Source organism: Chrysoperla carnea, chromosome 4, assembly GCF_905475395.1.
Source record: "Chrysoperla carnea chromosome 4, inChrCarn1.1, whole genome shotgun sequence".
Classification (NCBI taxonomy): Eukaryota; Metazoa; Arthropoda; class Insecta; order Neuroptera; family Chrysopidae; genus Chrysoperla; species Chrysoperla carnea.
Window position 1 is genome coordinate 27,983,450 of NC_058340.1, and position 27,923 is coordinate 28,011,372.

General features: G+C 28.5%; 3 protein-coding genes across 4 annotated transcripts in view; 1 reads left to right on the forward strand and 2 right to left on the reverse strand.

Moving 5' to 3' along the window:
* The window catches only part of LOC123298643 (neurobeachin), an 865,329-nt gene that overhangs the window by 679,244 nt on the left and 158,162 nt on the right, over nt 1-27,923 (forward strand). The window contains exons 30-33 of the mRNA XM_044880735.1: nt 281-456; nt 527-674; nt 734-863; nt 939-1,075. Of these exons, the coding sequence (XP_044736670.1) occupies nt 281-456; nt 527-674; nt 734-863; nt 939-1,075 (591 nt within the window). The remainder of the gene's footprint in view (nt 1-280; nt 457-526; nt 675-733; nt 864-938; nt 1,076-27,923) is intronic.
* Nucleotides 14,038-16,881, reverse strand: LOC123297257. The gene is made up of 2 exons (XM_044878849.1): nt 16,835-16,881; nt 14,038-16,775 (listed from the first exon to the last, which is right to left on the reverse strand). The coding sequence occupies exon 2, from the start codon at nt 16,756-16,758 to the stop codon at nt 14,812-14,814; it is 1,947 nt and encodes a 648-aa protein (XP_044734784.1). The 5' UTR covers nt 16,759-16,775; nt 16,835-16,881; the 3' UTR covers nt 14,038-14,811.
* LOC123297258 lies at nt 18,455-24,783 on the reverse strand. 2 transcript variants are annotated; one of them, XM_044878852.1, is made up of 3 exons: nt 24,767-24,783; nt 22,811-24,193; nt 18,455-19,041 (listed from the first exon to the last, which is right to left on the reverse strand). In XM_044878852.1, exons 2-3 carry the CDS (start codon nt 24,171-24,173, stop codon nt 18,470-18,472), a joined length of 1,935 nt encoding a protein of 644 aa, XP_044734787.1. In that variant the 5' UTR covers nt 24,174-24,193; nt 24,767-24,783; the 3' UTR covers nt 18,455-18,469. The 2 variants fall into 2 exon arrangements, with proteins under 2 accessions (XP_044734787.1, XP_044734786.1); XM_044878851.1 differs by lacking the exon at nt 18,455-19,041 and having other exon boundaries at nt 22,204-24,193.

The window sequence follows — 27,923 nt, forward strand, 5'->3', positions numbered from 1 at the left end:
TAAGAGAGTTGTAATTTTTACATCTTATATATTTGACGTAGGCAAAAATCAGGATTTAAAATTTATTCAATTTTTGGTTTATGTATTTATTTGTTAAATAAACACATGATGTGTTCAATAAATTTATAAACAAGAAACTAACCTGTTAGGAAATGAGTGTCGCAACTATTGTTCCCATCTTGAGTAAAGTTTACAAATTCCTTAGGTAAAAATGATATTTTCTGCCAGAACATTCCGTATTTCGAGAATTATGTGTATTGTATTTTTCGAATTCTTTCAGTCTGCTTGTGCACAAACCTTACTTGATCGCCGAGAAGAAGAAAGAATGTGTGATCATTTGATAACAGCTGCTCGACGTCGCGATAATGTAATTGCAAGTCGCCTACTAGAAAAAGTACGCAATATTATGTCAAATAAACACGGTGCATGGGGCTATATGGATCCATTAGGCGCTAAGTAAGTTTAACATTTATAATACAAGCTTTAATTGAAATGTGGAATTAATTTTTTTAAATAAATTTCAAAGGATGAATGAATTTTGGAAATTGGATGCATGGGAAGATGATGCACGAAGAAGAAAACGTTTTGTACATAATCCTCTTGGTTCAAGTCATCCAGAAGCAACATTAAAAGCTGCTTTGGAACATGGTGCACCCGAAGATGCCATCCTTCAGGTATGTACAAAAAAAGCAAACAAAAAATTAGTGCTAAGATATTAAATTTGAAAATTTAGGCACGTGAAGAAATTCACGCACAGTTAGCGGCATCGCGTAACCATCAACAACAACAACTACAATCTTCCGATTTAATGGACGATGGTGAACTCTTAACTGATGATAGAGATTTAGATGTTGATTTAACCGGTAAGAAAAATGAACGATTAAAAACCAATAAAAATTTATTAGACAAGCTATTAATTTGTAATTAATTATTTACAGGGCCTGTTAATATAAGTACAAAATCGCGTTTAATTGCACCAGGTATCGTCGCACCTGGTATGTTTTCGGTTACGTCAACGGAATTTTATTTCGAAGTTGATGAAGACGATCCTGAATTTAGAAAAATTGACTCTGAGGTAAGTGATAAAATACAATTTTTAATACATTCATTATTAATTTTTTCATTTAAATACAATGAAGCAAGTCGTTCAGCCGTCTTGAAAGTAATTTTAATTTTACGAAATTAATAAATATAACGTTTTCCCAAAAAGTTTTGCAATTACTTGATAGAAATTTGAATTGAATTAATTCTATCACATTTACCTGTATTTTAGGCTCTAAAATTGAAATAGAATCAACTCTCTTGTTCCTAAAATATCGCTGGCATGTATAATAATTTCCATTTCGACCTTAATGACCTTATCTAACTAAAATTTTTAATTTTAATTGATGTACATTCAACTTATATTTATAAGTAAAACAAAAAGTAGATCATCTTTTGAATGATGTTATAAAATTAGAAAAAACATGACCTCCGCGTATAGATGGTATTTGTGGACACAACTATTGAAAAATAGGTTTGGAAATCGTAAACTATTTTTCTAGTTCTATTAAAATAATAAAATGTGGAAGTTTTTAATAGTATATTAATGGTTTGATTGGCGTTTTTGCTTTTATTTTGCGAATACTAATTGTTCAGTTACGTATAAACCCTATTTATGATTATATATGGAAGTAAAAAACATGTTAGTGGGAGTTCTAATGAAGACGGATTTATGAATGTGTTGTAGTATATTTGAACATTTATTTTAATTGATTATCACGGTTAAGCCCAACCTATTTATTACCTGTCTAACTAAATCAACTTGAAAATTTATTATTAAAATGATTCGTAAATTGTTGATTTATTAACTTTATATTTTATAATATAGGATCTTCAAAATTTATAACATTGTAACAATTTAGGATGACACTTGAACTGATTTAAAAATCAGTACAAAATTTGTTAAAACCTCTGAATTTGTTGCAACTTGCATAAGTATAGAGTTTATGAAATAAGTTAAATAAAAGTTGCTTGTAATAGACTCACTTGTTTTCGTACCTGAATTATCTCGTAACGACGTAACACTTGGAGCAAAACCTATAATATATTAATCAAAGAATTTCATGTTTAATTAATTTCACATAAATAAGAAAGAAGAGTTCATATATCTCCAAGGAAGTAATTTGACGTAGGATTAGTTTTAGCCTACTGAAACTCACATAAAAAATGTTATCGTAGATTTGTTTTAAGGATGTACGAGTACCAAGGCAATTTTAAATAAAAACCTTGATTTTTTTATATAAAGTTGGACTAAGTCTAAATCAATTCTAAAATTTTTAGGGGGGGTTGCTCAATTATTTCAACGTAGGCATATTTAACGTTGGTTTTATGGTAAAACGGTAGATGGATGATATGTTTTCATACATTTCTTCAAAACTAGTCGGTGGAAGTTAAAAACTAACTATTTAAATTAAAGTTAAAGCCTTAATTAAAGCCTAAATTATTGAAAACCAAAAAAATCCGTTGTGGCTGACTAATTAAGGATGTATGAGCTCGGTAGAGTGGACACAAATTTAAAAAAAAAAAAAAACTATTTTCAATTTTGATGGAGAATTATGTTATAACTTGTTGTTTAATTATTTAGCTTTCGAATATCGAACAGATATCGAAAAATTGTATTCTTATTTTTCGTATACAATCATGAAGTTATTTAAGTTACAAAATTCTTTGTCAAAGTTGAAAATAAGGTACAAATGAGGTACAAATCATTTCAACCCTAAATCTAAAATTGCCTTGGTGCTCGTACTGCTTTAAGTAACGGTTTTCGAATGAAAAAAAGATTTTCCTAATATATTTTTATACCCTGTATATTTGAAATGTATATCAAGATATATTAAATTTAATAAGTTTGTAAAGCTTAGAAATATTGACGATACGAACAAAATTTTGATGTAGGTGTGTGTGTGTATGTATGTAGGTACGTACGTCCGTACGATCGTAGACATTTTTTTCGTCGTCGATACCGCGCGAACAAAAAATGATATCGACTTAGTTGACTATTTATTATGCTGGGAAGTTATTCGTGTGGACCTCAAGGATCGCACCAGACCATACCCACGGCTTGTTTTATCTTGGAAAACAATTATAAAAAAATTTCTTCTCCCATTTAATAAAAACCTAATTTTCACAGGAAATAGTAACTAAAAAACTCTTATAGGAGGGTTCATCTCGGAAATTATTCTTCCAATCGCTTAACTAGCTATTTTTAAGGATTTTTCGGGGGGGGAGGGGGTCGACTGAATCATAATATTTAGATTATATTTGAATTTTAATATAAAATTTATTTTTTAAATAAAAAATATATAAAATAGTTTCGTGATATATTTATTGTTCCAATATAAATCATTTCATAAGTATCATAAATTTCTTTGACCATAATAATAATTATGTACTTTTTATATATGGGCTCACTTTAAATATCATATTAATTAATTTCAAATTATACCAAATGCATATTATTATTTACCACATACAAAATATATTATATACTTTATAATCTTTTTTTAAATCCTCTGGTTATTTATTTTAGTTTTTTTGTTAGGATGCTTTATCAATAGGTTCTGCTGTCGTTGGTTTTGAGATAAGGTATATTAGGTCATGAACACATAATGAAGCGAAACTTTTATGGATTTTGTCTGCCATTTGAAGGATCGCTAAAGGTAAGTTTGGTAATAATGAAAAGTGAGGTTTTAATCGCGGTTCGAGTATCGAAATTAGGGAAATCGAGGTTTTCGATTTTCGTGTACGATTTTTGAGTTGCTTTGAACATATATAGGCCTGTAAAACTGTATTTTTCTTTATTGCCAAACTTACTTTTATCAGTCCTTTAAACGGCGGACAAAGAGATTCATAGTAATTTTGCTTCATTATAGATTCACTCTACAATTATGTAATGTGTATTGCTTATGTGATTTGATCTTTTGAAAAATGGAATTAATTAATTACCCATTTAAAAAACTTCGATATAGACAAATACAATACATAATTTCATAAATTTTATATTGAAAGCCATTTAAATAAAGTATAATATCGAAAATTGAAAGTCGAATAACTGGAAAATCTGTCATTAATTTGCGTTAGTCTAGTGGTAGCAAATTTTTATTTAAAATCACACTACAAAAAAAAAAAAACATTAGGCCAGTATATTCTTTTTCGTAGGTTTTGTGCAGGGTGCTTTAATCCTTCAGGCTAGTCGTGTTCATACCACATTCCATCATTACTCTTCTAATGAGAGAAAAGCTCACTCTATTGCGCAAGCGCCTATAGTAAAATTTCAGACTTTGTTTAAAATATGTTTTTAGATTTTAGATCATATTTTATTTATCTGTCATCTGTCATTAAAACACAATGCATCTGAATATCTATATATAATTTATAATATGGCGACTGGAAACTTCGCAGATATCCGAAGTACAACGAAACCATCCGATTTGCGAATTTTTAACCGACTTTACTAAAGTGATGAAAAAAACTCTCAGAGCTTTAATAAATTTTTTTTCCTTTGCTTTATATTTTGAGTTTAAAAAAAATTTAAAACTAAAAATTTTATTCTATTTGATATTTTGAAGAAAGAAAAACCGTTTTAAAATATGCGTGAGAGAATCTATCTACGCAACCGCGCTGAAGGGTAACGAATCTATTTTCATTGTGAGTTCTTTTTCGTTTGTTTAAAGTCAATTGATTGACAAGGATAGATAATATACCAATGATTTAGCATATTCAATAATATTAGGCCACTGCTCTCTTAAAAAACCCGGTCCAAAATGAATCAAGTGGCCAACTTGCAATGTCGATTATTTCATGTTTTTCAGCTAAAATGAAATTGAACGTCATAACTTAAAATTATAATTATGGTAAAAGTTGATTTTTAAGATAACCATCTGGCTTGAAATGAAAACGGTACACTAATCATATTGAACCTGCTTCACACTTGATCGACTTCTTTTTATTTTTTTTTATAATCTAATAACTGTTAAAAAAAGAGTTAAGTTAAAAGATTGGTTATAAAGTTGCCTGGTTATTGTTATGTGGATATAAGAATGTATGGTAGTAGTTTTTAAATATTTGAGTAAGCGCCAGTTTGAATGTATTTATTATAGATATACATTTTTAAACTCTCATATATTCCGTGCTTGTCTGTAAATATTTGCCCACGGCAGGGTGCCAGATAATTGGCCATCCCTAAAAGAACACCTATCGCCGGGTGGTCGTACTCTATGTCTTGCAATGTTTGTTTTAGAATCTAATATATTTATTTTATATTAATATCATTTCTAGTATATTTTAAATGTTGATTTAAAAATTTTTTGTTATTTTTATTGTATTTGTTTATTAAAATGTTGGGAAATTTAAAAAAAAGAAAGAGAGAGTTATTTTCCTTAATCTTAATGAAAAGTCGTAGAGACTTGGACATATTTGGCTACCTTAAACTTTCGCAAGTTGCCATTTGTGAAAGTTTAAGACGTTATATAAACAGGATGGATTGAGAAAATCTTTAAGAAAAAAAATAGTTTATTTTTAAAGACAGACAACTTTTGTTTGGAAGTTTTATGTATACAATTAATAGAAAAATATTCGAACCAATTTTTCTTTTTCTTTCCTTTTACATGCAGTATGCTGAAACTAAACTAGTAATATTAAGGCAAAGATAATGGGCACAATGTAATGGCTAAGAATTACCATCATAGATAGGAAATTTCTCATGTTTTACGATGATTGAAATGAATACGAAGTGAAGCATAAAGTACACAGAAACTAATTTAAAACATTTAATTTTCAATTATATTATACTTATTATAGACATTAAATTATTGAATGAGTACTTATGTATGGTAAAATCGAGTGTAGCTCCGCTCAAGATTTTTAATAAAACGTGGAAAGTGATTCCATCCATCCAATAGGCGTACAGCCTGGGATGGGATTTGGCTTCTTCGACCACTCTACTCCAGATTGCTCGGTCCTTGATAGCGGATCGCCATCCAGTGACTCGCATCACCTTCAGGTCGTGGATAAATTGATCCAACCATTTGAGTCGGGGCCTGTCTGTTCTTCGTGTGGCGTACACTTTGGCATGCAATATTGTCTTTCATGGGTATCCTTCCTTCCTCCATTTTTTGCACATGTCCGAACCTTCTGAGCCTCTATGATTTGATGAACTCCGCAATATCTTCTCCCTCCAGGATCACTCGGATTGCGCCATATATCCTTCTTATGATCTTTCGTTCAATTCTTATTTTACACCGGTTATTATGTTAAAGGAATCGCTCAATTTGTTGTTAATTTTGACTCTTGCCTTCGAGTTTTCCATGGTCATCGTTGCAAGATTGATCATTTTTGGCAATATATCTAGGTCTATCATGACTTATCGTCGAAAGTGATGATTTACAATATTATATAGATGTAAGTTCCCGCGGTTTTTTGTATTTGACAGTGAAATGGACTCGGATTCGTAATTTGACCTTATGAACAAAAATAATCCTCAACACTTGTCATTGCTATTATGTTTTTGTCATAATATAAAAATAAATGATTAAGCTCAGTGAGTGATTTAATGTCCACAATGATAAGTAAAAGGGAATGTCCCGGTTAAATAAGAATGAGATAGTATTTGCATGAATAAAGCGTGAATAAATAAACCTATTATGTAACCTAAATTCAGACATGTTTTTCAATAAAAGTGTGTATTATTAAATTGTTGTTTGTAATTTTTTGTTAACAGTTTAAAAAAACAGTGTGATTTATTTTTATCACATTATTATCTTCGCCATATTAATATGACTGTTAATGTTAAATATACAATTTATATATTATGTAAAATACTCTGATTACTTGCATACTAAAGCCATGTTTAGACTATCCTTATTATTTTGTTAGTTTGCTTCCACCACTGTGAGTAGAGTGATGGAAGAATGTTTTGTATGACTGGGCGTGTCACATATTTGACAATTAATAAATCAACATTTTATAGAAGAAGAATCAGTTTTGAGGTATCAAATATGTACACGAGCTTTACCCTTTTACCATAATCATAGGTGTATCGAGAGAGAGCCCGGGCAGGCTAGCCGTCTCCCTGGACTTTAGGTAAAATTTTTGTGATTTACCTTCTATAGCAAAAATTACTGTTTTGCTCTCACTTGCGTCAAAAGCTGGTTACATAATTAGCCAGAACGGTTTACGCAAAAATCGTGAAATTTTGAAAAAATCGCTACTGCATTTTGTGGCGATTAAAGTTATCAAATTTCTTTGTAAATTCGCATATATCAAGATAATTCACTAGTTTAAATAATCAGAATGTTTGTAGAGTTTTTCAAACTACCAGTTGTTTACTATTCTATAAGTGTCAAGTATCGTGTGATTGGATCTTTAATTACCGTATAAATCATATGATTGAAAGTTTTCACTTAGATTTTGTTATATTATGGCAAGCAATGAATGAGGTGTCAGCAAAGGCAAAAAAAGTTACTTTCAAAACATTTTCATTAGAATACTTACTCTAAGATTACAAAGTGTTACAAAAATTGTACAATTATATACCATTCGTGACTTATCGTAACAAATGAAAATTCAGTTCTTGATATCAAGTTTCCAAGATCTTAAATACATTTTTTTTACATTGCTGATAGTTTATTCAGAAATACCCCCTTTGAAAAATTCGAGAAAAAGGAAAAAAAAATTATAGTTTTGGAATATGATGAAACTCGATGGATGTGGTAATTTTGACCCAAAAAGTATAAAAATCGGGTTAATTTAATGATTGGATGTAGAGTTTCGGAGATATCGCAATATTTGGATCAATTTTAGTCCGTATCTCAAAAACTATTCGACCAGTCATCAAATGCACCCGATTTTTGTACTTTTCCGCCAAAATTAACTTATATACTGAGTTTTATCAAAATTGGAGATCATAGCAATTTTTTAAGGGGTGGGGTACCCGTTGAAAAAATCGAGAAAAACGCAAAAAAAAGTTTTTGTTTTGGAATTCGATGAAACTTGGCGGAAGGGGTAATTTTTATCCAAAAAGTATAAAAATCAGATTACTTTAATGGTAATTTAATTTTAATATAATAATTTCATTGCGATTAATTACGAGTAATATTGACTCAGGAAATCAAACTCGCTTGGACGCTAATGATTCTTCGTATACGTTCCTTGATAGCAAAGTATTCGGGAGGCTTAAACTGTGCTATCACAAAAAAAGATAGAGAAGTAGAGAAATCCTAGATCTTCTTTTTTTACATGAAAATATTTTTTCTTATTTTTTGTAAACTTTTTTTCTTATTTTTTTCTTTTAGTTAGTTTGTTACTTTTGTAACACTTTCCATGTGTCTAAACATACTACATATTTCTAAAATATAAAAATAAATAATTTATTATATAAATAATTCTTATCTGCATGAATTATGTCAACGTATATTTATTACTTTAACACTTTTGCATGTAAATTCTTTGACATATATTCATTTTTCAATAAAATTATGCATTTTAACTAAATGTTAAATATAATTAACATTTAATGTTTTAATTAAATGATAAATTCTTACTTATATTCAGTGAAAGGAATGAAAAATGTATATGTGATAGGATAACTAAAGATTTACAAGACATCGGATAGTCTTGTCTACTCATTTTAATAGAATTGTAATGAAATGAAGCGTAAAAATACAAAATCTAGGCCAACAAGGTATCCATATGCATAATTTTTTTAATAGGCATATCACGGAATTGAAGAGAATTTCATAAAATTTTCTCTAACATGCTGTTTGTAAGTACAAGACATTTATCGCCTATGATTTCCTTTAATCTGCGAAAATTGTTTAACATAGCATTTGTCATAATTTATCACTGAAGTTTTTTCCACCAAATATGCCAAATATTGTAATTTTTACGAGAAAAAATTCAAATATCTTATATGTAATCCGTATGTCACGAAAGTCTAAAAAAATTTCAAAGCAATTTTGATCTTACCATCGTTGCATGATAGATAAGACCCCTCTTTTGAATTTATTTCTTTTTCAGGTTATTGGCTTTCTTACAAGTCGCTTAAAACTACACACGTATAGGTTAATTGAAGGGGATTACAAGATAGGGGCGTAAACTGTTATCTAGAAATAATTAGTTTATTCTACATTTAAACTCACAATTAGAGCGTCGAAATTACCTTGCAAAACAAAATTTTTCCTTAAATAGATTATTTTGCCCGAGTATCATGCCTTCATAAACACCTCAATTCATAAGAAAATAAAATTATAAAGTTTAAAATTTTGCCTTAAATATCGATTGTAGTACAAAAAGTTAACCCTTAATCACCAAATGGCCAATATAAGAATAAATTTTCGAATTAATTACTATCTACAATCACAATTAAAATTGATTTTCTTTTGCTTTTCTTTCAGTTTTACTTATCTATAAAATAGTGGTAGCATATAAAATTATATTTACATAGTATTTATATAAAGATATGTTTGTATAAATAATTTATGTAACATTTATTATCGTTTGTGTCAGTATTGTCTGCCTGATATGCAGAACCGGGTTAGTTCTTCAACAAGATTTAGGAAACAAACTTTAAACCTTTAAAAAAATTTTCATTCTTTCTCTTAACAAAGCCCTAAAAATGAAAACAGTGTTATCACTGTCACAATATCACAATCGTTTTTTTTATGTCATGTAAATAAAGAACGATAGTTACTCTTAGATAGTCACTGTCGTGTATATATAAGACGACTTTGGGGTCACACATACTTAACTGATATTTCCATTTAATACATACTATGTAATGTTATAAAATAATTTGCTCCTTCACGGGTAAACAGTGATTTTACGAAAAAATGATTCAACAAAAGTTTTTTTTTATAAGAAACAATTTTTGCATTTAGACTTTTATTCTATCTAACGGTTTACAAGAAGGGTCCAACGGACCCAAGATCAAATTCTAAGCTGCTCATTTACGAACTCAATCTCTGTTTTTGCGGCCTGAGCAAGCTATAAAAATTTCAGTTTGATATATCTTTTCGTTTCTGAGTTATCATTAACATAAACAGACAGACGGGCATCCGGAAATGGACTCTTTAAGTGATTTTATGAACACCTATACCAAAATTTTGTTCTTAGCATCAATATTTTTAACCTTTAAAAACTTGGCACTAAACTTAGTATACCTTGATATATTTCATATATACAGGATGTAAAAAGATACCATCACTTGGGATGGAATGATCTCCACTCAAATGAATCCAATAATCCAATACACACCTTGATTCGACCCTGTTTGAGTATCCGTGTTGCTGCCAACTGTCTTGAATAATATGTTTGGTATCATATTTGCGTGTTTTATTTTGTATGATTTTTCAACGAAGCACACACAGCAAACCAAATACAACATAACCAACAAACAATCGCAGGGTATGTTATTATGCTATCGCTTATAATATATTCAATAAATTATCGTATTTTAATGATAGGATAGTTCTGTTTTCAATAAACAATATCCGTATTTGTTTTAGTATTGCCTTTTTATCCAGATTACATCGTAGTAAGTAGAACAAAAGTATTCGATTGAAACTCAAAATTATATGTTACCGATTCTTTACGAGGTTGTTTGATCCACGTTTTAGCTAAGTTAATCTCTCTTAATTTGGAAAAGTCATTTCTGTGGAATCAATTTTTGCATACGTAATTCGCAAAACATAACAACTTTGATACAGCAGCCTTGATTGTGTTATCCTAAGACATTATGTGTTATTTATTACAAAATATAATCCCCCCGTATGTATAATTTGATACCTTCCACATCTAAGTGTCTCTGTATTGGTGAAATAATTTGATAAATATCTATAATTTTTTGTTTTCTATTTAAATAAAGACAATAAAATATTTTTTTAGTATTCGCTACCCAATTAAACCAATTTACAATCAATTATTGTTTTATGATAGTCCCCTCTATATTCTTAAGTGACACCTACTAATTTAATGAATTTGATAGGTCTATGAATTTATAAATCTTTCTATTTTTCCCATAGCTACCACTCCCGAATCAGGCCTCAGATTGATATTTGGTAAAGAGCTTTTCCATTTGTCTTGATAAGCTTAATTTACTGGTATAATTTTCTGCTATCAATAACAGAACAACCTGTATATCCAACCTTATGGTGTTACGACGAAGATCTTCTGTCTCAAACGTACCACCTACCTCTAATAATTCAAATTTATAAGTGAGATGGCAGCACTTTGTAATTTCTAGTACATTCCGTAACGCGTTAGTGGCTAGAACAAAATTTCAAATGCCAAGTAGAATTGTTAGGACAGGTGAGTTCTTGATTTCAAAGAAAAATTCTTCTCAGGTTTTTTGTCCTTGGAAATGTATTAACGGTATTCATAAATGAATTATGTATCAGAGAAATTTATTTTATAATAATTTTACTAAAGAACTACTGAGTAGTGGTTTTTATTTCGAACTGAAATTCATACATTACAAACCTTGTTAGTATATTTACTTATAGGCTTATTCTTTTTGGCTCGGTATAGTGCATTGGGTGTATATAGAAATGGAAGGATAGTGGAATATTCTTTTCTACTTACGCTCAGTGTAACACACTAAGCCAAAGAGAATAAACATTATATAATTTTGTGTTTTTTATGCTGTATATTATTCGTCTGTATGGATATGTCTATCTGTCTACCTGTAAGTATGTGTAGGTAGGTATGTATGATTTGCATACGTCGCTCAAGGCGCCACATCACGATCATATTGTTAATGAGTTTGAATATTTGTTTTGGTTGTAAACGTTTAGCCTTTTTGCCCTTTACATCAAATATATTTTACATCAACATTTTTTCTTAAATTTTACATTATTTCGTTACTATTCATTATTAATCATTCAATTAATTAATTAATGATAATTTTTTGTCCAACGTTATTCAACGCTCTCTGTAGATAACGTATTAATATGTGACCTGTCAATTGGTGACAGTTCAATGTACTGTTTACTACAGGTGTAATACCTACGTATGTAGTAATTATAGTATATATCCATGATAATACCATACAAAATATAAGTAATTAAATCTGGCAAACCACATACTATGAGATCACGTCCGTTTTAAAATTATAATTTCCGTTTAGAAATTTGAGATTCTGTCACTGAATTTGTACTTTTATTAATTAATTTTAAGTAATTAAATAAAAGGATATTAATTACTAAAATAATTTTCCAAATGTCCAGCCAATAAAGCTACGGAAAAAAAATATTTGAACCAAATTTAAATTTCATGAATATTCCCTATTGGTGTAAGAAAATGGAGAACAAATCGAAATCTAATTCAAATCTTAAAAATTATTATGGAAATGATTCATGGAATATTTTATGGACTATAACGTAGGAATTGCAGGTTATTTTGAAACCAACTGCAAGTAAATGATAATGATAGACCTTAAGATCCTCGATATAGCGTAGTTAGTGTACTTTATTATAATAATACGTCATAGAGATATTATAAAGATTTGTGTGAAAGATGGAAATTGATTCCCTACTGGGTTATAACATCGAGTCGTCAACCTCAACATGTTTTGTATATAAAATTTATTATTGTTAAAAAACAAACATACAACTTTATATGACATGACGGGGGGCATAGATAATTATCATCAACATATTTTCACTAATGTTTCTGTTACCTCTCTCGACACACTACTATTGTGACTGTTATGTTAAATAATACTGTGAGTTTGTTAAATATTCTATAGTTTTCCTTTTGATAATAAATTGGTGGAAATATAGGCAATCTTCATTTTTCAAATATTTCCAACACAGTTAAACTTGAACAAAATCAAAACTGTACGAGGCAGACTTTAGCTCCTGTAATTTTACCCTTCAAAACTTCAATTAGTGAAAAATGGACGGGGAAACCCTTGAAGTACTGGTCACCCATATTCATATGTCCGTGTTTCTTGCTACACTTTACTTCACTTTTCCCTTCGTCACAAAAATTGTATTTTTATAACGAAATTCGACTAATAAAGGAAGCAACAAGACCAATATTATTACCAATTAACCAATTAAGTTTTTTAGTGTGTTCCTAGTTGAAATAAAAGTAATATTTTACGAATCCTCAGTACCACTCACATCCTATCCTTTTTTATTGCATGAAAATTAATATTATTTATGCCTTGTTTGGGTTTCTTTTTATTATATTATATATTTACATAATTTATAAAATTATAATAAAATGAATGTTTTTAAAACAAATATTTCAATCAATTTTATTAGTGATTTACTACATCTTTACTAGAATTTTTTGTCATTTTAACTAAAAAAAGGTACCTTTTTTTGCAAAAAATTAAGGACTTCCGTGAGATTTTGTATTTTTTTTTAATTTATTACAAATTACATAATAAATTATTATAAAAAACTGTCAAATTTGTTGTAGAGTTTTATAAAAAGGACAGAACTTTATTTAAGTGGATCTGACAATTTGATTCAGGTGTTCCTCCAAATTTTTTTTACCAAAATTCTTAATAGGAGTTTTAGGAATCTGTATATGTACAGCTTTGTTTTCTTATTTCGAACAGAATTTTTTTTTTTAAATAGGAATTTCGGTTTTTCACAACATTTTTTTGAATAATCAAAATACGTATTTATGTAATACAAAAAATAAAATTGATCTAGGCAAAAATCGAAATTTATTTCGAAATATTCTTGAGTTCTCATTTATATTTATATAAATTGATAAAACGAAAAGAAAATGAAATCATGCCCATGTAATATAAATTGGGCGCCACTTATGCGCATACAACAGACATTCCAATCAAATAATACATATCATAATATTATGGGTATTCTGTAAGAAAACAAAATTCTTTCACTAATAAGGTACCCACATAAGTAAAAAAAATCTTTATTTAGCTATGGGATTTATTTATGTACTATAAAATAATATATTAATATAATTTATATATTACAATATTTGTAGTTTTATTTTTTATATACAAGTGTTTTTTAAGTGCACAGAAAAGAAATCAAGTCGTATTGGTATCTTACACTGTTTTGCTTTTATTCCAATTAAAGATGTATAACTGTTATAGCTATCACACATAAAGAAACGTAAGACTTCAGCAAATTGACCAATTATATGTCTTACTTCGTACGTTTTGATAGTTAGGAGAATGAAACACCCAACTTTTATTAACTAATTTGGCTACGTCTTCCGCCTGAATGGCTAATTTTCTTCCGTTTTCTTATTTATTTCTTTTAACGTTTTTCTTTTGTGCGATATTATTCTCTGATATCCTTTACTATACAATCTTTTTTTTTTGGAGAACACCCTGTATAATACTGGTTTCTTATGATTTTAAAACAAAAGAAGAATGACAGAAAACCAACAGTCGTGTATTCTGCGGGTTGGCTATCACAGCTTAGAAAATCACATCTTAGAGCAATACAGAATCCACGTATATGTATTGTTGTTATTTGAATAACCAAAACTTATTTTTTTTCAAGAGTATTGAATGAGACGTGTGATGCGAGGGTGGTGTACAGAGTCCTTGTTACACGGATGTTGTAACGCAACGGGATATCTCACAACATCAAGTACAACTATTTTGATTGAGTAGAGGGCTAAGAACATGGAATAATCGTATAAAAATTACTGAGTGTTCACGAAATGTTGATTTTTAGATACTTTTTGTATCTATTAGCACTAAAAACAACTTTAAACAAATACCGTGATGTTACGACCTCATTTTTAGAGTATACACTGGTATATTTGACGTTATTAACACCGTAATTTCCAATCACTTTCTATGCTTAAATCGTATTCTCCTAGTCCCCAAGTCAGTACCCGGTATATTCGATTACGATAGCCCCCAAGTCTGTATTGAAAAGAATATAGATATTCATTATAGTAATACGTATTTTGTAAAGTTATATAATCTCCACGCAGTTTAATTTTCCACGACCCTTCGGGTACACGATCTCCAGGTTTCCAAGTAAATACACTTCGACGATGTTTACCGTAGTTTAAATCATCTGCGGCAGCATACAAATATTCACCCCTATAAAAATTCATAATTGTAAAAGAATCACCCCCATCATCAGTTCGGAAAATCCATAGACTTTCTTGTTGAATAATATTATCTAAATCTTGAGTCAGTATTGTTCGACGTAGTTTATTATTTCTCGACATGTTCTCATCTGCATATAGGTATTGACCACTCATACGATTTTCTAACTGACATGCATAACCATCCCAAATAAGATCACGAGCCGAAGTTGGTAGGTCTCGTTTGATACCTTCAATCATGCTCTGGTATTCTATATTTGCATTCGAATAGACTTGCATATTCATTACTTTTTTAATGTGATATGCAAATTTTATTATTCTATCATTATTTGTTAACAAATCCTGCCTTTTTAGTTCATTAAAGAACGTCTTGTAAGCTATGGCTGTTTGATGAAAATGCGGCAAATCTTTTATAAATCTAACGACATTCTCAAATTTATCAGTTAAAGCATTATATTTACTCTTTATGGCTTTTATTAATGTTTCACTTAAAATTTTATCAAAGTAAACATGATAGTTTTTAGCAAAGTTTATTAGTTCTGCATCTTTGCTATTGTAAAGAATTGCATTCGTCCACAAATCTTGAATCTTGTTTAGGTAAATATGTTTAACTTTTAAACAAATATTTTCGATTGTAAGTTCATTCTTTACAGTAGAATTTTCTATGTTCTTCGCCAATAATATAACTTTCAAGGTCTTTAAATCATTTTTCGTTTCCATTTCTTTATACAAAGTTTCATAACCAGTTTTTTCATCCGATTGGTTTGGTTGATGTTTAATAAAGTTGATAATATTTTCAAAATGTTTCAATTCATCGTTAACGTTTTGAAAATTATAGCATTTGTTTATAATTAACGATATTGAAATTGATTTTAGGTCTTTAAAATTCTGAATAGCTTCTTGTATTTCTCCAAGCTTAATTTCAGAAACGCATAAATTGAATGTAGCAGTTTGGAAACGTTCCATTGCAATATTCAATATTTTGCCTAAATTTTGTATATCAGTTTGTAGTTTATCTAATTTTAGTTGATTTTCTTGTGATAAAGCTTGTTTTAAACTTTCACTCTGCTTTATATATTTATCAGATAAACTGTGGTATGCATTTTTCCATTTCATGATTTCATCAATCGAACTGTTTTTTAACTTAATTGCAATTTCAAATCCTTGTTTAAAATGTAGAAATCCACATTGAATTATTTTTATTAATTCGTTACAATTCTCTGTGTCATTTAAATTTTGTTGTGTACATAAATTTCGATTATAATTCGATGAATGCGAATATAAATTTTCGACTTCGTTCTTTAAATTTGTTAATTTAGTTTTAGAAATTGTACATTTAGGACGCACATCCAAAGACCTGATAATACGTAAGTTGCACTCGGGGTATGTGAAACTAAAAATATCCTGTAATGCGTTAAAATCTTCATTAATTCCATCGAATTGTTTTCGAATTGCATGAATTTCTTCGCCAGAGAATGAAACATGTTTGAAATTTGATTTTGACCCATTTTGTAATGTTATTGAAGTGTTAAATAGCGTATCCCAATTTGATTGATTAGTTGAAAATGTTTGACAATGTAATATTTGTTGAGTAATTATTATGGAAATAGTTATTTGTTTAATGTAATTGCAAACAAACTTTGTGCTGTGTAAGTTCATTTCTAATCGGTATGTACCTAAAAATATATCAAAATTAAATATTTAAATATATTAAAAAAATCAATACGATACTCACTTTTTACTCTCTAATCTTCTTTTAAACTCATGCGCTGGTGATGAGACCTATAAACTTCGTGTTAATTTAAAATTACTGTATGAATAATTCATATAAAAATGAAAGAAAGTTATTTCTAATAACTAGCTTTGGTGCGGATATGCACTTTGGGGACCAAATCAAGATCTTTTTAATTAAATAAATTATTGGATGTGGTTCTAAGATTTTGCTTTTGAAAAATATTTCTATTTTCCAATTACTGATATTTTGTGGTCGAATACGAGAAATTTTAATTCCGGTAGATATACCATACTGACCAAAAAACCAGTTTTTCTTATAATATTATTATTAATTCAATAATCCCAAAATTTTGTAATTTCTTCGAAGAAGATTTGTATTTTCGCATTATAAAATTTGGTATATTTTATTCAGAACTACACATTTTGATTTTTTGTTCAGAAAACTTAAGTAATAATAATTCTAGGCCTTTTGTTTTCTAGAGATATAATTTTTAATTAATAACGCGCTACATTTTAAATTAAACAAATTACTTTATTTATACAGAATGTGAATGCGATTTACATCTAGGCATATAAATATCACGAGTATGACAGAGTACATGCGTTAAGCAATGCGTCTAAGTAAGAGGTATTATAGGGGTTATATGAAATAGCAAAAGTGACTTGTATCGTGGCTTATCTGTTGTAGTTCATCTATTCAACTAAGAAACTCCCACTCTCCAAGCGTCTTACAACTGTCTCAACGCATATCGAAGCTTCAACACATGTATATAATACCTCTCACTTAGAAGCATTGCATGTTTTCTGTTATACTCGTGATATTTATATGCCTAGATGTAAATCGAACATTCTGTATATTTGCTATATTATATTCAAGTTTTTATTTGAATAATAGCAACAAAATATTAGTAAATATCAACAATTTTAATTTCGTCTTTTGGTGTGAAAAAAATAACTTTCCATCAGAAAGATTAAAATATTCATAATTTATATGAACGAATGACCTCTAGTTTTATCTGTGACTGATAAATTATAATAATTCCCAGTATTGTTAATGAATGAGCAATCAAGGATGGTCAGTAGAGTGATGCTTTGCTTTAAAGATTTAATATGTATGATCGAGTTTTATTGATTTTGGATAATTATGCCTTTATTGTGTTTTTCAAAACTATTCTACCTAATAGTTGACATAGTGTCGCGTTTTTATTGAACACAAGATACATATAATGCATATTTTATACAGTAGATCTTCGAAATACATACTTTACTCGTAATTTTCGAGATTTAAGCGAAAAACTGAAAAATGTACAAATACTTTGAGATTTTCTGGTTTTTTCTTTATGAAGTAGACCTTCCAGAAAATAATCAACTAGAAATTCAGCAATACAAAATCATATTGAAAACAATTTTGAACATCTGTTTGTTAAGGTATATTTTCGAAAATTTAAAAGACATATAAACATATAAATAAAAAGAAAATTTCTTGGGCTAGAAAGGTGTTTTACTCATTTCGCTTCGATGATTAGAAGGTTTGTGAAAGGAAAATACATTTAAAATACAAAAAAAAAGATTTATTAAAAAATAATTATAATTTTCAAATTAATTAATTATTTGTTTATCAACTAATTTTACTGTATTAACAAGCTAATTGCCACTCGCTTTCTCGAAACATTACGCCTGTTGGTGTCCCTAATCTCCAAGTGAATACTCTCCGTCTCAACTTATTCCATGTCAAAGCACCGTCAACATACAAATATTCTTTATTATGATTGATATTTTGAATAGTTACATAATTTCCATTGTCAGTTGGTGTAATTTTCCAAGAACCTTGAAGTACTTGTGTTCCAGGTCTCCAAGTAAACACTTGACGACGATTATTATCATAATTAAAATAATCTGAGGCAGCATATAAATATTCATTCCAGCGAACATTTTTCAACATAAAAGATTCACCTTCATCGTCAGTTTCAAATTTCCATTGACTCTCTGGTTCCATAATACCTTGAGGTGTGCCCACTTGCCATGAAAATACTCTACGACGCTCTGAATCATAATCAATCGCTCCATCCGCGTATATATATTGGTCCCAATTACGATTCTTTAATTTGCACTTATCACCATTCCAAATAATATTACGAGCCCAAGAAGGTATCTTCCGTTTTATATCCCCAAACATATTCTTAAATATTTCTTCTATGTTTTGATAATTTGGTTGTTCCATAGACTGCCTTACGTTGTAGGCAAGTTTAGTAATTCTATTATTATTTTCCATGCCTTGCCTTTGCATTTCATCGAATAAAATTGAATATGCTGTAGCATCTTGGCTAATTTTTGGCAATCGTTTTATAAATTGGATAATATCGTTAAATTTATTTGTTAGGGCATTTGGCTTTTTTAAAGCCATTTTTAAAATATCACTTAAAATATCACGGAACAACAATGGGCTTACTGAAGCAAAATTTGTAAGTTTTTCATCTTGACGATTATAATAAATTACATCCGCCCATAGGTCTTTGATCTTATTTAAATAATTTTCCACTTTTGAGTATACATTTGTAAGTTTATCTTTTGCTGGGGAATTTCGAATACCCCAAGCAAAGAAAATAATTTTTAACGAACTTAAATCATTTTTCGATTCCATCTCCTTGTACAAAGTTTCGTAAGCAATTTCATCATTAGAAACTAATGGTTGCCGTTTTATAAAGTTTAAAATATTTCCAAAGTTATAGAACTCATTCATACCATTTTCAAAATTATAACATTCTTTTATAATAACAGATATTGAAACTGATTTTAAATCTTGAAAATGTGTAACAGCTTCGTCAAATTTCCCAAGCATAACTTCCGAAACACATAAATATATTGTGGTAGTTTGTAAACGTTCTAATGCTTTATTCAAAGCGTTCCCTAATTTTTGCAAATCAGTTTGTAATTTATCCAACTTTAGTTGATATTCTTCCGATAAAGCTTGTTTCAATTCATCACTTTGTTTTTGGTATTTATCAAGTAAACTTTCATATGCGTTTTTCCATTTCATAATTTCATCGATGGAACCATTGTCTGATGTAACTGCATCGACAAAACCATTTTTCAAATGTTGAATACCACATTGAATTACTTTGGTCAATTCGTTACAATTATCTGGATCATTGAGGTTTAAGGTGCATGTACTTGGATTATTGTCGCTTGATGTCTTTGAAAGTATACTTTCTATTTCATTTTTCAAATTTGTTAATTTTTGCTTAGAAATTGTACATTTTGATCGACCCACTGATCTGACTATGCGTGATTTGAACTCTTTGGTTTGTGATCTAAAAATATTTTGTATTGAATTTAAATCATCGTCAACTTCATTGAATTGGTGTAGAATTGTTTTAATTTCTTCATCAGTGAGTTTTACATGTTTTGAGATGTTTTGAGACTCGTTTTGAGAAAATATTGTAGAAATGTTAAATGGCGTAGATCTTACTATACGTGATTTGGACTCTTTGGATTGTAATTTAAAAATTTGTCCTAATGTTTTTAGGTCATCATCAACTTCATTGAATTCGTGTAGAATCGTTTTAATTTCCTTTTCAGTCAGTGTTACAGGTTTGGAAATGTTTTGATACTCGTTTTGAGGAAATTTTCTAAGAATAGTAGATGAATTATTCAAGTTTGATTTAGGTATAGTTGATCCACAAGAATATGTTATTAATTCAGGTGATATGATAATGATAATTGCAGAAATCATTATTTCTTTAACATGATTTCTCTTAAGAACGCCCATTTTTCTTCAGCACTAATATTCTATAACAATACAAATATTTTAATAGCAATACTTTTTCGTTTCTTTTAGTATTTAGAATATAATGTCATCATATCCTATTAAAAACACTGTTTGGTATGTATCTTATCACTAATGTATAACGTAGGTTTTTAAAAATATTAGATTATAACAACAACAAAAATTATATTAATTTTTTAATCCCTGATATAATAATCACTGTATACTAATTTTTGTAAATTTAAATACTGCAACTGTAATAAAGTTTTCTTAATACCTTCTTATTTTTGTTAAATCATGTAAACTGAATAAAACAAACATTTAAAAATAACATTTTAGCTGATTCTAAGAGACTAAATTGACGAACTGAATTATTTTATGATAGGATACTTAAAGAAATTATTTGCCCTTGAGCTAAATCAATTTTTGATAAGTTAATAAAATTTCCAGTTTTTCTTTTTCCTTAAACTTTTGGATCCTCATATCATGTTTTTGTGGTTGAAAGAATAACTAAAAATATATTATGATTGCAAAGTTAAATTAAGTTTATGAAACTCATTTTGGAAAGCATATACAGTGTGTCACATTTAAGATAAAGACATTCTCACATTTTCGTTATTTATAGGAATATTGATTTGAAATTTTGCACAGCCATACAGGGTGATGGGTCACATTTTTTAAGATACTTAACCGAAATTTTAACTTTAAACTCAGCCTTCTGCAAATTCACAAATAAGGCCGATTCTTAATACTTTGTCTAGCGTCAGATATGGTTAAAGATATCGAAAAAAAACTATTCGAAAAAATTTTTAGATTAATTTCTAATACCCATATACCGATTTTTATGACAAAATTCGCATTTAAATTTTTTCATTATTTTGGTCCATACTCATAATTATTACAAATTTATTCCCGGAGAAATACGAGTTTTCTGACGTTTTAAGAGCTTAGATAAGCCCCTCCGAATTGGAATAGAGCGTTTTAGTGATTTGTATATTAGTTCAGATAGTATCTACGAAAGGCTTATTGGGCAATATATTACCTAGTTCTCCACAATCCATTGGAATTGAGCTAAAGGATTGGAAATGTGTAAAGCCCAGGAAGTATCAACTTCCCAGCACCTCCACACCCATTTCTGTTTGTGGTATCGTAATTAGCAAACGAAGGAACCAATTTTGAGTTTTGTGATTCCAAAGAATAATGAGAGACATTCGCAACAGTTAGAATTGAAGTAAATATTCGCTTGATATTTTTTTACTTTTCAAGGGCTTTTCTTTTGTATTGGGAATTTATTTTATTTTTTTTTAGTATTATTGGCAAGTAAATATTTTTTTAAATATATTTACTGGCTGTAGTTTACTAATAAAGTATTGTGATCGTTGGCTCAATAAATATTTACTTATAATAAGAACCAATAGTCAAGGAAACATCTTTACTTCAATAGTAATTATTTTACCTGTATAGAGTTAAATGATTATTCTACTCATTGACAATTCATTGCTTTGGCGACTAGAAAGTTTCTGAAAGGACAATAAAAACAAAAAAAATTATAATTTATTACAAAAATTATGATTTATTAAAAAAATTAATTATAATTTTCAGATTAATTATTTGTTTTTTAACTTATTTGACTGTATTAACAAACTAATTCCCACTCGCTTTCTCGAATCATTACACCTGATGGTGTCCCTGATCTCCAAGTGAATACCCTCCGTCTCAACTTACTATATCTTTGATTCCATCGCAATCCACTGTCAACAAACAAATATTCATTATGATTGGTATTTTGAATATTTACATAATTTCCATTGTTAGTTGGGGTTATTTTCCAAGAGCCGTGAAGTACTTGAGTTCCCTGTCTCCAAGTATAGACTCGACAACGACTCTTATCTTTATAATCTGAATCAGCATATAAATATTCATTCCAATGAACATTTTTTATCTTAAAAGATTCACCACCATCGTCAGTTTCAAATTTCCATTGATTTTCTGGTTTCATAATATCTTGAGTTGTGCCATCTTTCCATGAAAATACTCTGCGATGCTTTGAATCATATTCATCCTCTCCATTCGCGTATATATATTGGTCCCAATTACGATTCTTTAATTTGCACTTATCGCCATTCCAAATAATATTACGAGCCCAAGAAGGTATCTTTCGTTTTACATCCTCAAACATATTCTGAAATTCTTTTGCTATATTTTGATAATTTGGTTGTTCCATAGACTGCCTTACGTTGTAGGCAAGTTTAGTAATTCTATTATTATTTTCCATGCCTTGCTTTTGCATTTCATCGAATAAAATTGAATATGCTGTAGCATCTTGGCTAATTTTTGGCAATCGTTTAATAAATTGGATAATATTGTCAAATTTATCTGTTAATGCATTTGGCTTTTTTAAAGCCACCTTTAAAGTATCACTTAAAATATCACGAAAGAAAAATGGATTCTTGGTAGCAAAATTTGTAAGTTTTTTATCTTGGCGATTATAATAAATTTCATCTGCCCATAGATCTTTGATTTTATTTAAATAATTTTCTACTTTTGAGTATACATTTGTAAGTTTATCTTTTGCTGGAGAATTTTGTATTGCCCAAGCTAATAAAATTATTTTTAAAGAACTTAAATGATTTTTCGATTCCATCTCTTTATACAAAGTTTTGTAAGCAATTTCATCATTTAAAATTAATGGTTGCTGTCTTATAAAATTTATAATGTTTTTAAAGTTATAGAACTCATCATTGCCATTTTGAAAATTATAACACTCCTTTATAATAACAGATATTGAAACTGATTTTAATTCTTGAAAATGTGCAAGAGCTTCGCTAAATTTCCCAAGCATAACTTCCGTAATACATAAATTTATTGTGGTAGTTTGTAAACGTTCTAATGCCTTATTCAATGCGTTCCCTAATTTTTGCAAATCAGTTTGTAATTTATCCAACTTTAGTTGATATTCTTCCGATAAAGCTTGTTTCAATTCATCACTTTGTTTTTGGTATTTATCAAGTAAACTTTCATATGCGTTTTTCCATTTCATAATTTCATCGATGGAACCATTGTCTGATGTAACTGCATCGACAAAACCATTTTTCAAATGTTGAATACCACATTGAATTACTTTGGTCAGTTCGTTACAATTATCTGGATCATTGAGATTTAAGGTGCATGTACTTGGATTATTGTCGCTTGATGCCTTTGAAAGTATACTTTCTATTTCATTTTTCAAATTTGTTAATTTTTGCTTAGAAATTGTACATTTTGATCGTCCCACTGATCTGACTATGCGTGATTTGGACTCTTTGGTTTGTGATCTAAAAATATTTTGTATTGAATTTAAATCATCGTCAACTTCATTGAATTGGTGTAGAATTGTTTTAATTTCTTCATTAGTGATTGTTACATGTTTGGGAACATTTTGAGAAAATATTGTAGAAATATTAGATAGAGTATACAAATTTGATTCAGGTATAAATGATACATTAGAAGATGTAGTAACTAATTCAGGTGATATGATAATGATAATTGCAGAAATCATTATTCCTTTAACGTAATTTCTTTTATGAACATCCATCTTTAGCCAGCACCAATTTTCTACAACAATACAAATATTTTAACAAAAATACTTTTTCATTTCCTTCAGCATTTTAATGATATAAAGTCATTATGTCATATAAAATTTGGAACACCGCCTGTAACTCATTTAAGTATAATGTCGCCTCAGAAAAAATTCCATTTTAAAATAACATCTGTGACAAAAACATCTCTTTTTGAGTTTGAGGAGGACACCTTATGCTGAACTTCGATTTTCATATAAAGGATCGTTTAAAAATTCTTTTAGAGAAGAAAGGACAATTAGAAAGTTGTTCCATATAAAAAACTAATAATTTTTGAAAACTGAATAAATTGTGCAATAATGCATCCACTCTCCAATTTCTAAGCAACGCTTTTGCCAGATCGTTATAACTTTTCATTAACGAGAAATTGTGAACAAATTCGAACTAAAAGTGATGTTATTACATTGACTCTAAAACGTAAAGATATGCTAAAATTTATCAATTTATATTTCGGACTCATTACCCTGACTTCCCTACAAAACAGTTTGGTGTTATTCGGGCGTCTTGCGACATTAAAAATATTGGACAATGACGAAAAAAATATTATTACCATTAAGTTAACTTTTAATATATTAATAACTTAAATACTAATCACTTTAAATTAATACTTGTACTATAATAAATTTGTCTCAAAACTTTTTATCTTAAATCATTTAAACTGAATAAAAACAAATGTTGAAAATAAGAAATAAACTGATTCTGAAAAACTTGACTGATGAACTGAATCATTTTATTATGTGATATCTAATTAATAGAGTTAGATGCCCTTCAATTTAATCAACTTTTGATAATTTAATAAAATTCCCATCTTTTCTTTTTCCTTAAATTTTCCCCATCATACTATTTATTTTTTCATTAAAAGTAATAATAAGAAAAATTGTATACACATTCTATGAGGTTTTAGCAAAATGCGAGCGATTTCTTTAATTTTCCTTTATTTGTAACATTTTTAACTGACTAAATTAATGGATACAGTAAAAAGTAAAAGTAGATAAAATTGAAATCTTGAAAGAATAAAGTAAGTATTTCACTTCTAAAATTAATATCTAGATATTTCTTCTAGATACTTCTTTTTAAATATTCAGAAAAATATCTTCGAAGAAATTCTACGAAGATACGATAGGAACATATTTTCTACCGGGTATCCCACGACACCGCTCGTTCCTTTTTAAAAAAAATAATATTGCTCTGTAAGGAAATCTGTGCCAAAAAATGTATTCTATCATTTAAATTGGATAATATGTTTAGAATGGGTGTATTTAGTCAAAATTAGTACTAAATTCTTAAGGCTACTAGATACAATTTTGGTGCGGAATACTAAAAAAAATAATATGTTAATATTTTAATAGCGTATTTTTATAAAGATTTTTTCAATACATTTTTGTTTGAATATGTAATATTGTGTTGATGAACATTGTTGAGCGCCATGCAATAAATCATTTTGTTTTATAATCATGAAATTATTATTGAGATTATACAGAGTTCATCCTTTATTGATTTACAGAATGTGTCACATCAAATACTATAATTTTTCTGGTATTAGAAGAAATACCCAAATGAAATAACTGCTAAGTTGCTTAGCTAAAATTAATATTCATACTTTGGGTATTTACAAACAAAAAATCACTATCACGTCAAAAACAGTGGCAAATTATTGAAATAATCACTAAAGGTAGGAAGTATTTCGTCCTTTACAAAATGAAAAGTGATTGGTAGATGGATGATATGTTTTCAGAGATTTCTCCAAAACTAGCTTGTGGAAATTTAAAAAAAAAGTCATTTTAATTAAAGTTAAAGCCCTAATGAATTATTGGAAAAAAAAACAGTTATGCCCAACTAATTAAGGATGTATGTGCACGGTAATGTGGATATAAATTATATTTTGTTTAATTATTTAGCTTCGATATTTCTAAAACCAAGGTAGATATCGAAAAATTTTTCAATAGATGCCTGTGATTTGACAAATTATTATTGTCAAAGAAACTCTTGTAATACTTTACGTGATACACTTGGTATACTGTTATCAAGCCACGCATGCATAATTGATTTTTATATTTAAAAAAAAAAATCGTTTTTATGTGTTTAGTTTTTATTATGTTTAATATAATTTAAATATTTCATAAATTATATTATAGGGTGTCAAATTTTAAAAGATAAATTGACGTATTAAATAAATACATGTTGATTTTAGTCAAATTTATTTGAAAATTGTTTATTCATTATACGTATATGTATTGAAAGGTATATAAATTTAAAAAAATGCAAGGACTGTATAATGTTCTCATCCATATCGCAATATATAGGGTGGTCCAAGTCATAACCACAAAACTTTAACAAATGATTGATAACGTTAAAATAATGACATTTTTTCAGTACACTTATAGTGGCGAAAACATTCTTTCTAGTTTCAAAGTTTTGAAAAATTTGCGACTGTTTGGAAAAAATTTTCAAACTTTTTTCTAGTCTTAAATTAAAAATAGAGCTTTGATAGTTCAGAGATACAGTGTTTAATTTGGTCTTTTTTTCACACTTGATGAATATTAATAATAGGAATTTATTGTTAAAAAAAAATTTATTATTGTGTTTTTGATTCCTGAAATAAAATTTAGTTTTATCAAAACTGACTCAACCTTGTTTACATTAATTTAAGATTATTTGAGTGTGATAAATTAATTTTAATTTGATAAGTAAAAATATTTTTTAAAGCATAGATATAACCCTTAATGCACTAAACAGTAAATTTATTACTTATTATTTAAAAAAATTTAGTTTTGGTGGTCAATATACATAAATGCTGTCTTGTAAAAAGCAATATCCTGCTAGAATCTATAGATTGATTCTAGGTAGTACATCTTACCCTAATTATAAACCTTTGATTTCTTTTTCTTTGCGTCTAGCAATTGAACTTCGTGAGTGATTAAATCTTACTTTGTGAATATGTCTTACTGAATAATATTTTACACAATACTGATAAAATAAAACAAATGTTAATATATTATCTATGTTGTTTGGTTCGTATGACAAACAATATTATATTATATCTTTGATAATTATACCACCTACTATTTAATTCATGTTTGAAACAGATTTAATATACATTTTTAACGTAATAATGTGCGTTTGTTATCGTTCAAATATTATGCGGCTCAATTTGATATGCCTCTGTAGCGATGACATCAACTTAATAGTGAGATCAAATATGGCAAATGGAGCCACGAATGTGATACAACTCCCGTAAGAGGTTGAGTGGTGAAGTTGGCACAAACGCATGAGCTTTTGTATGAAAGTAATATACTGTCTAACAAATTTCAAATATTGCTGTTTTGAAATGCAACATAGATTTAAACAGTCTTTTTTTGATTAGTTCTACCAATTATAAATATTAGAACAAAATACTGATGTGATTGTCACAACCCCATGAGCAAATTGATTAGGTTTATTTATTTATTAAAAAAATTAGATTTCTTCGAATCGTTTTTGAACCAGCCAAAATTGTACCAAATTCGCTATCGATGATTGTTTTATATGTCCAAAATATCCTATATATTTTCTGTCTATTAGTAACAACAATCTTCATGAGGTTGGCTCAACTCCACATTGTCTCAACTCCACATCTAGCAGATTATGTTGCAATATTCGCAATTTGGTCGAAGTATATTTCAATTTCTTTACTTTTACTGTGAAATGTATAAAATGGTATTGCGTGT

What these genes read in the sequence shown, in the direction of transcription:
- LOC123297257 (XM_044878849.1), bottom strand. Translation starts at nt 16,758, where the DNA reads ATGAACTTACACAGCACAAAGTTTGTTTGCAATTACATTAAACAAATA.
- LOC123297258 (XM_044878851.1), bottom strand. Translation starts at nt 24,173, where the DNA reads ATGGATGTTCATAAAAGAAATTACGTTAAAGGAATAATGATTTCTGCA.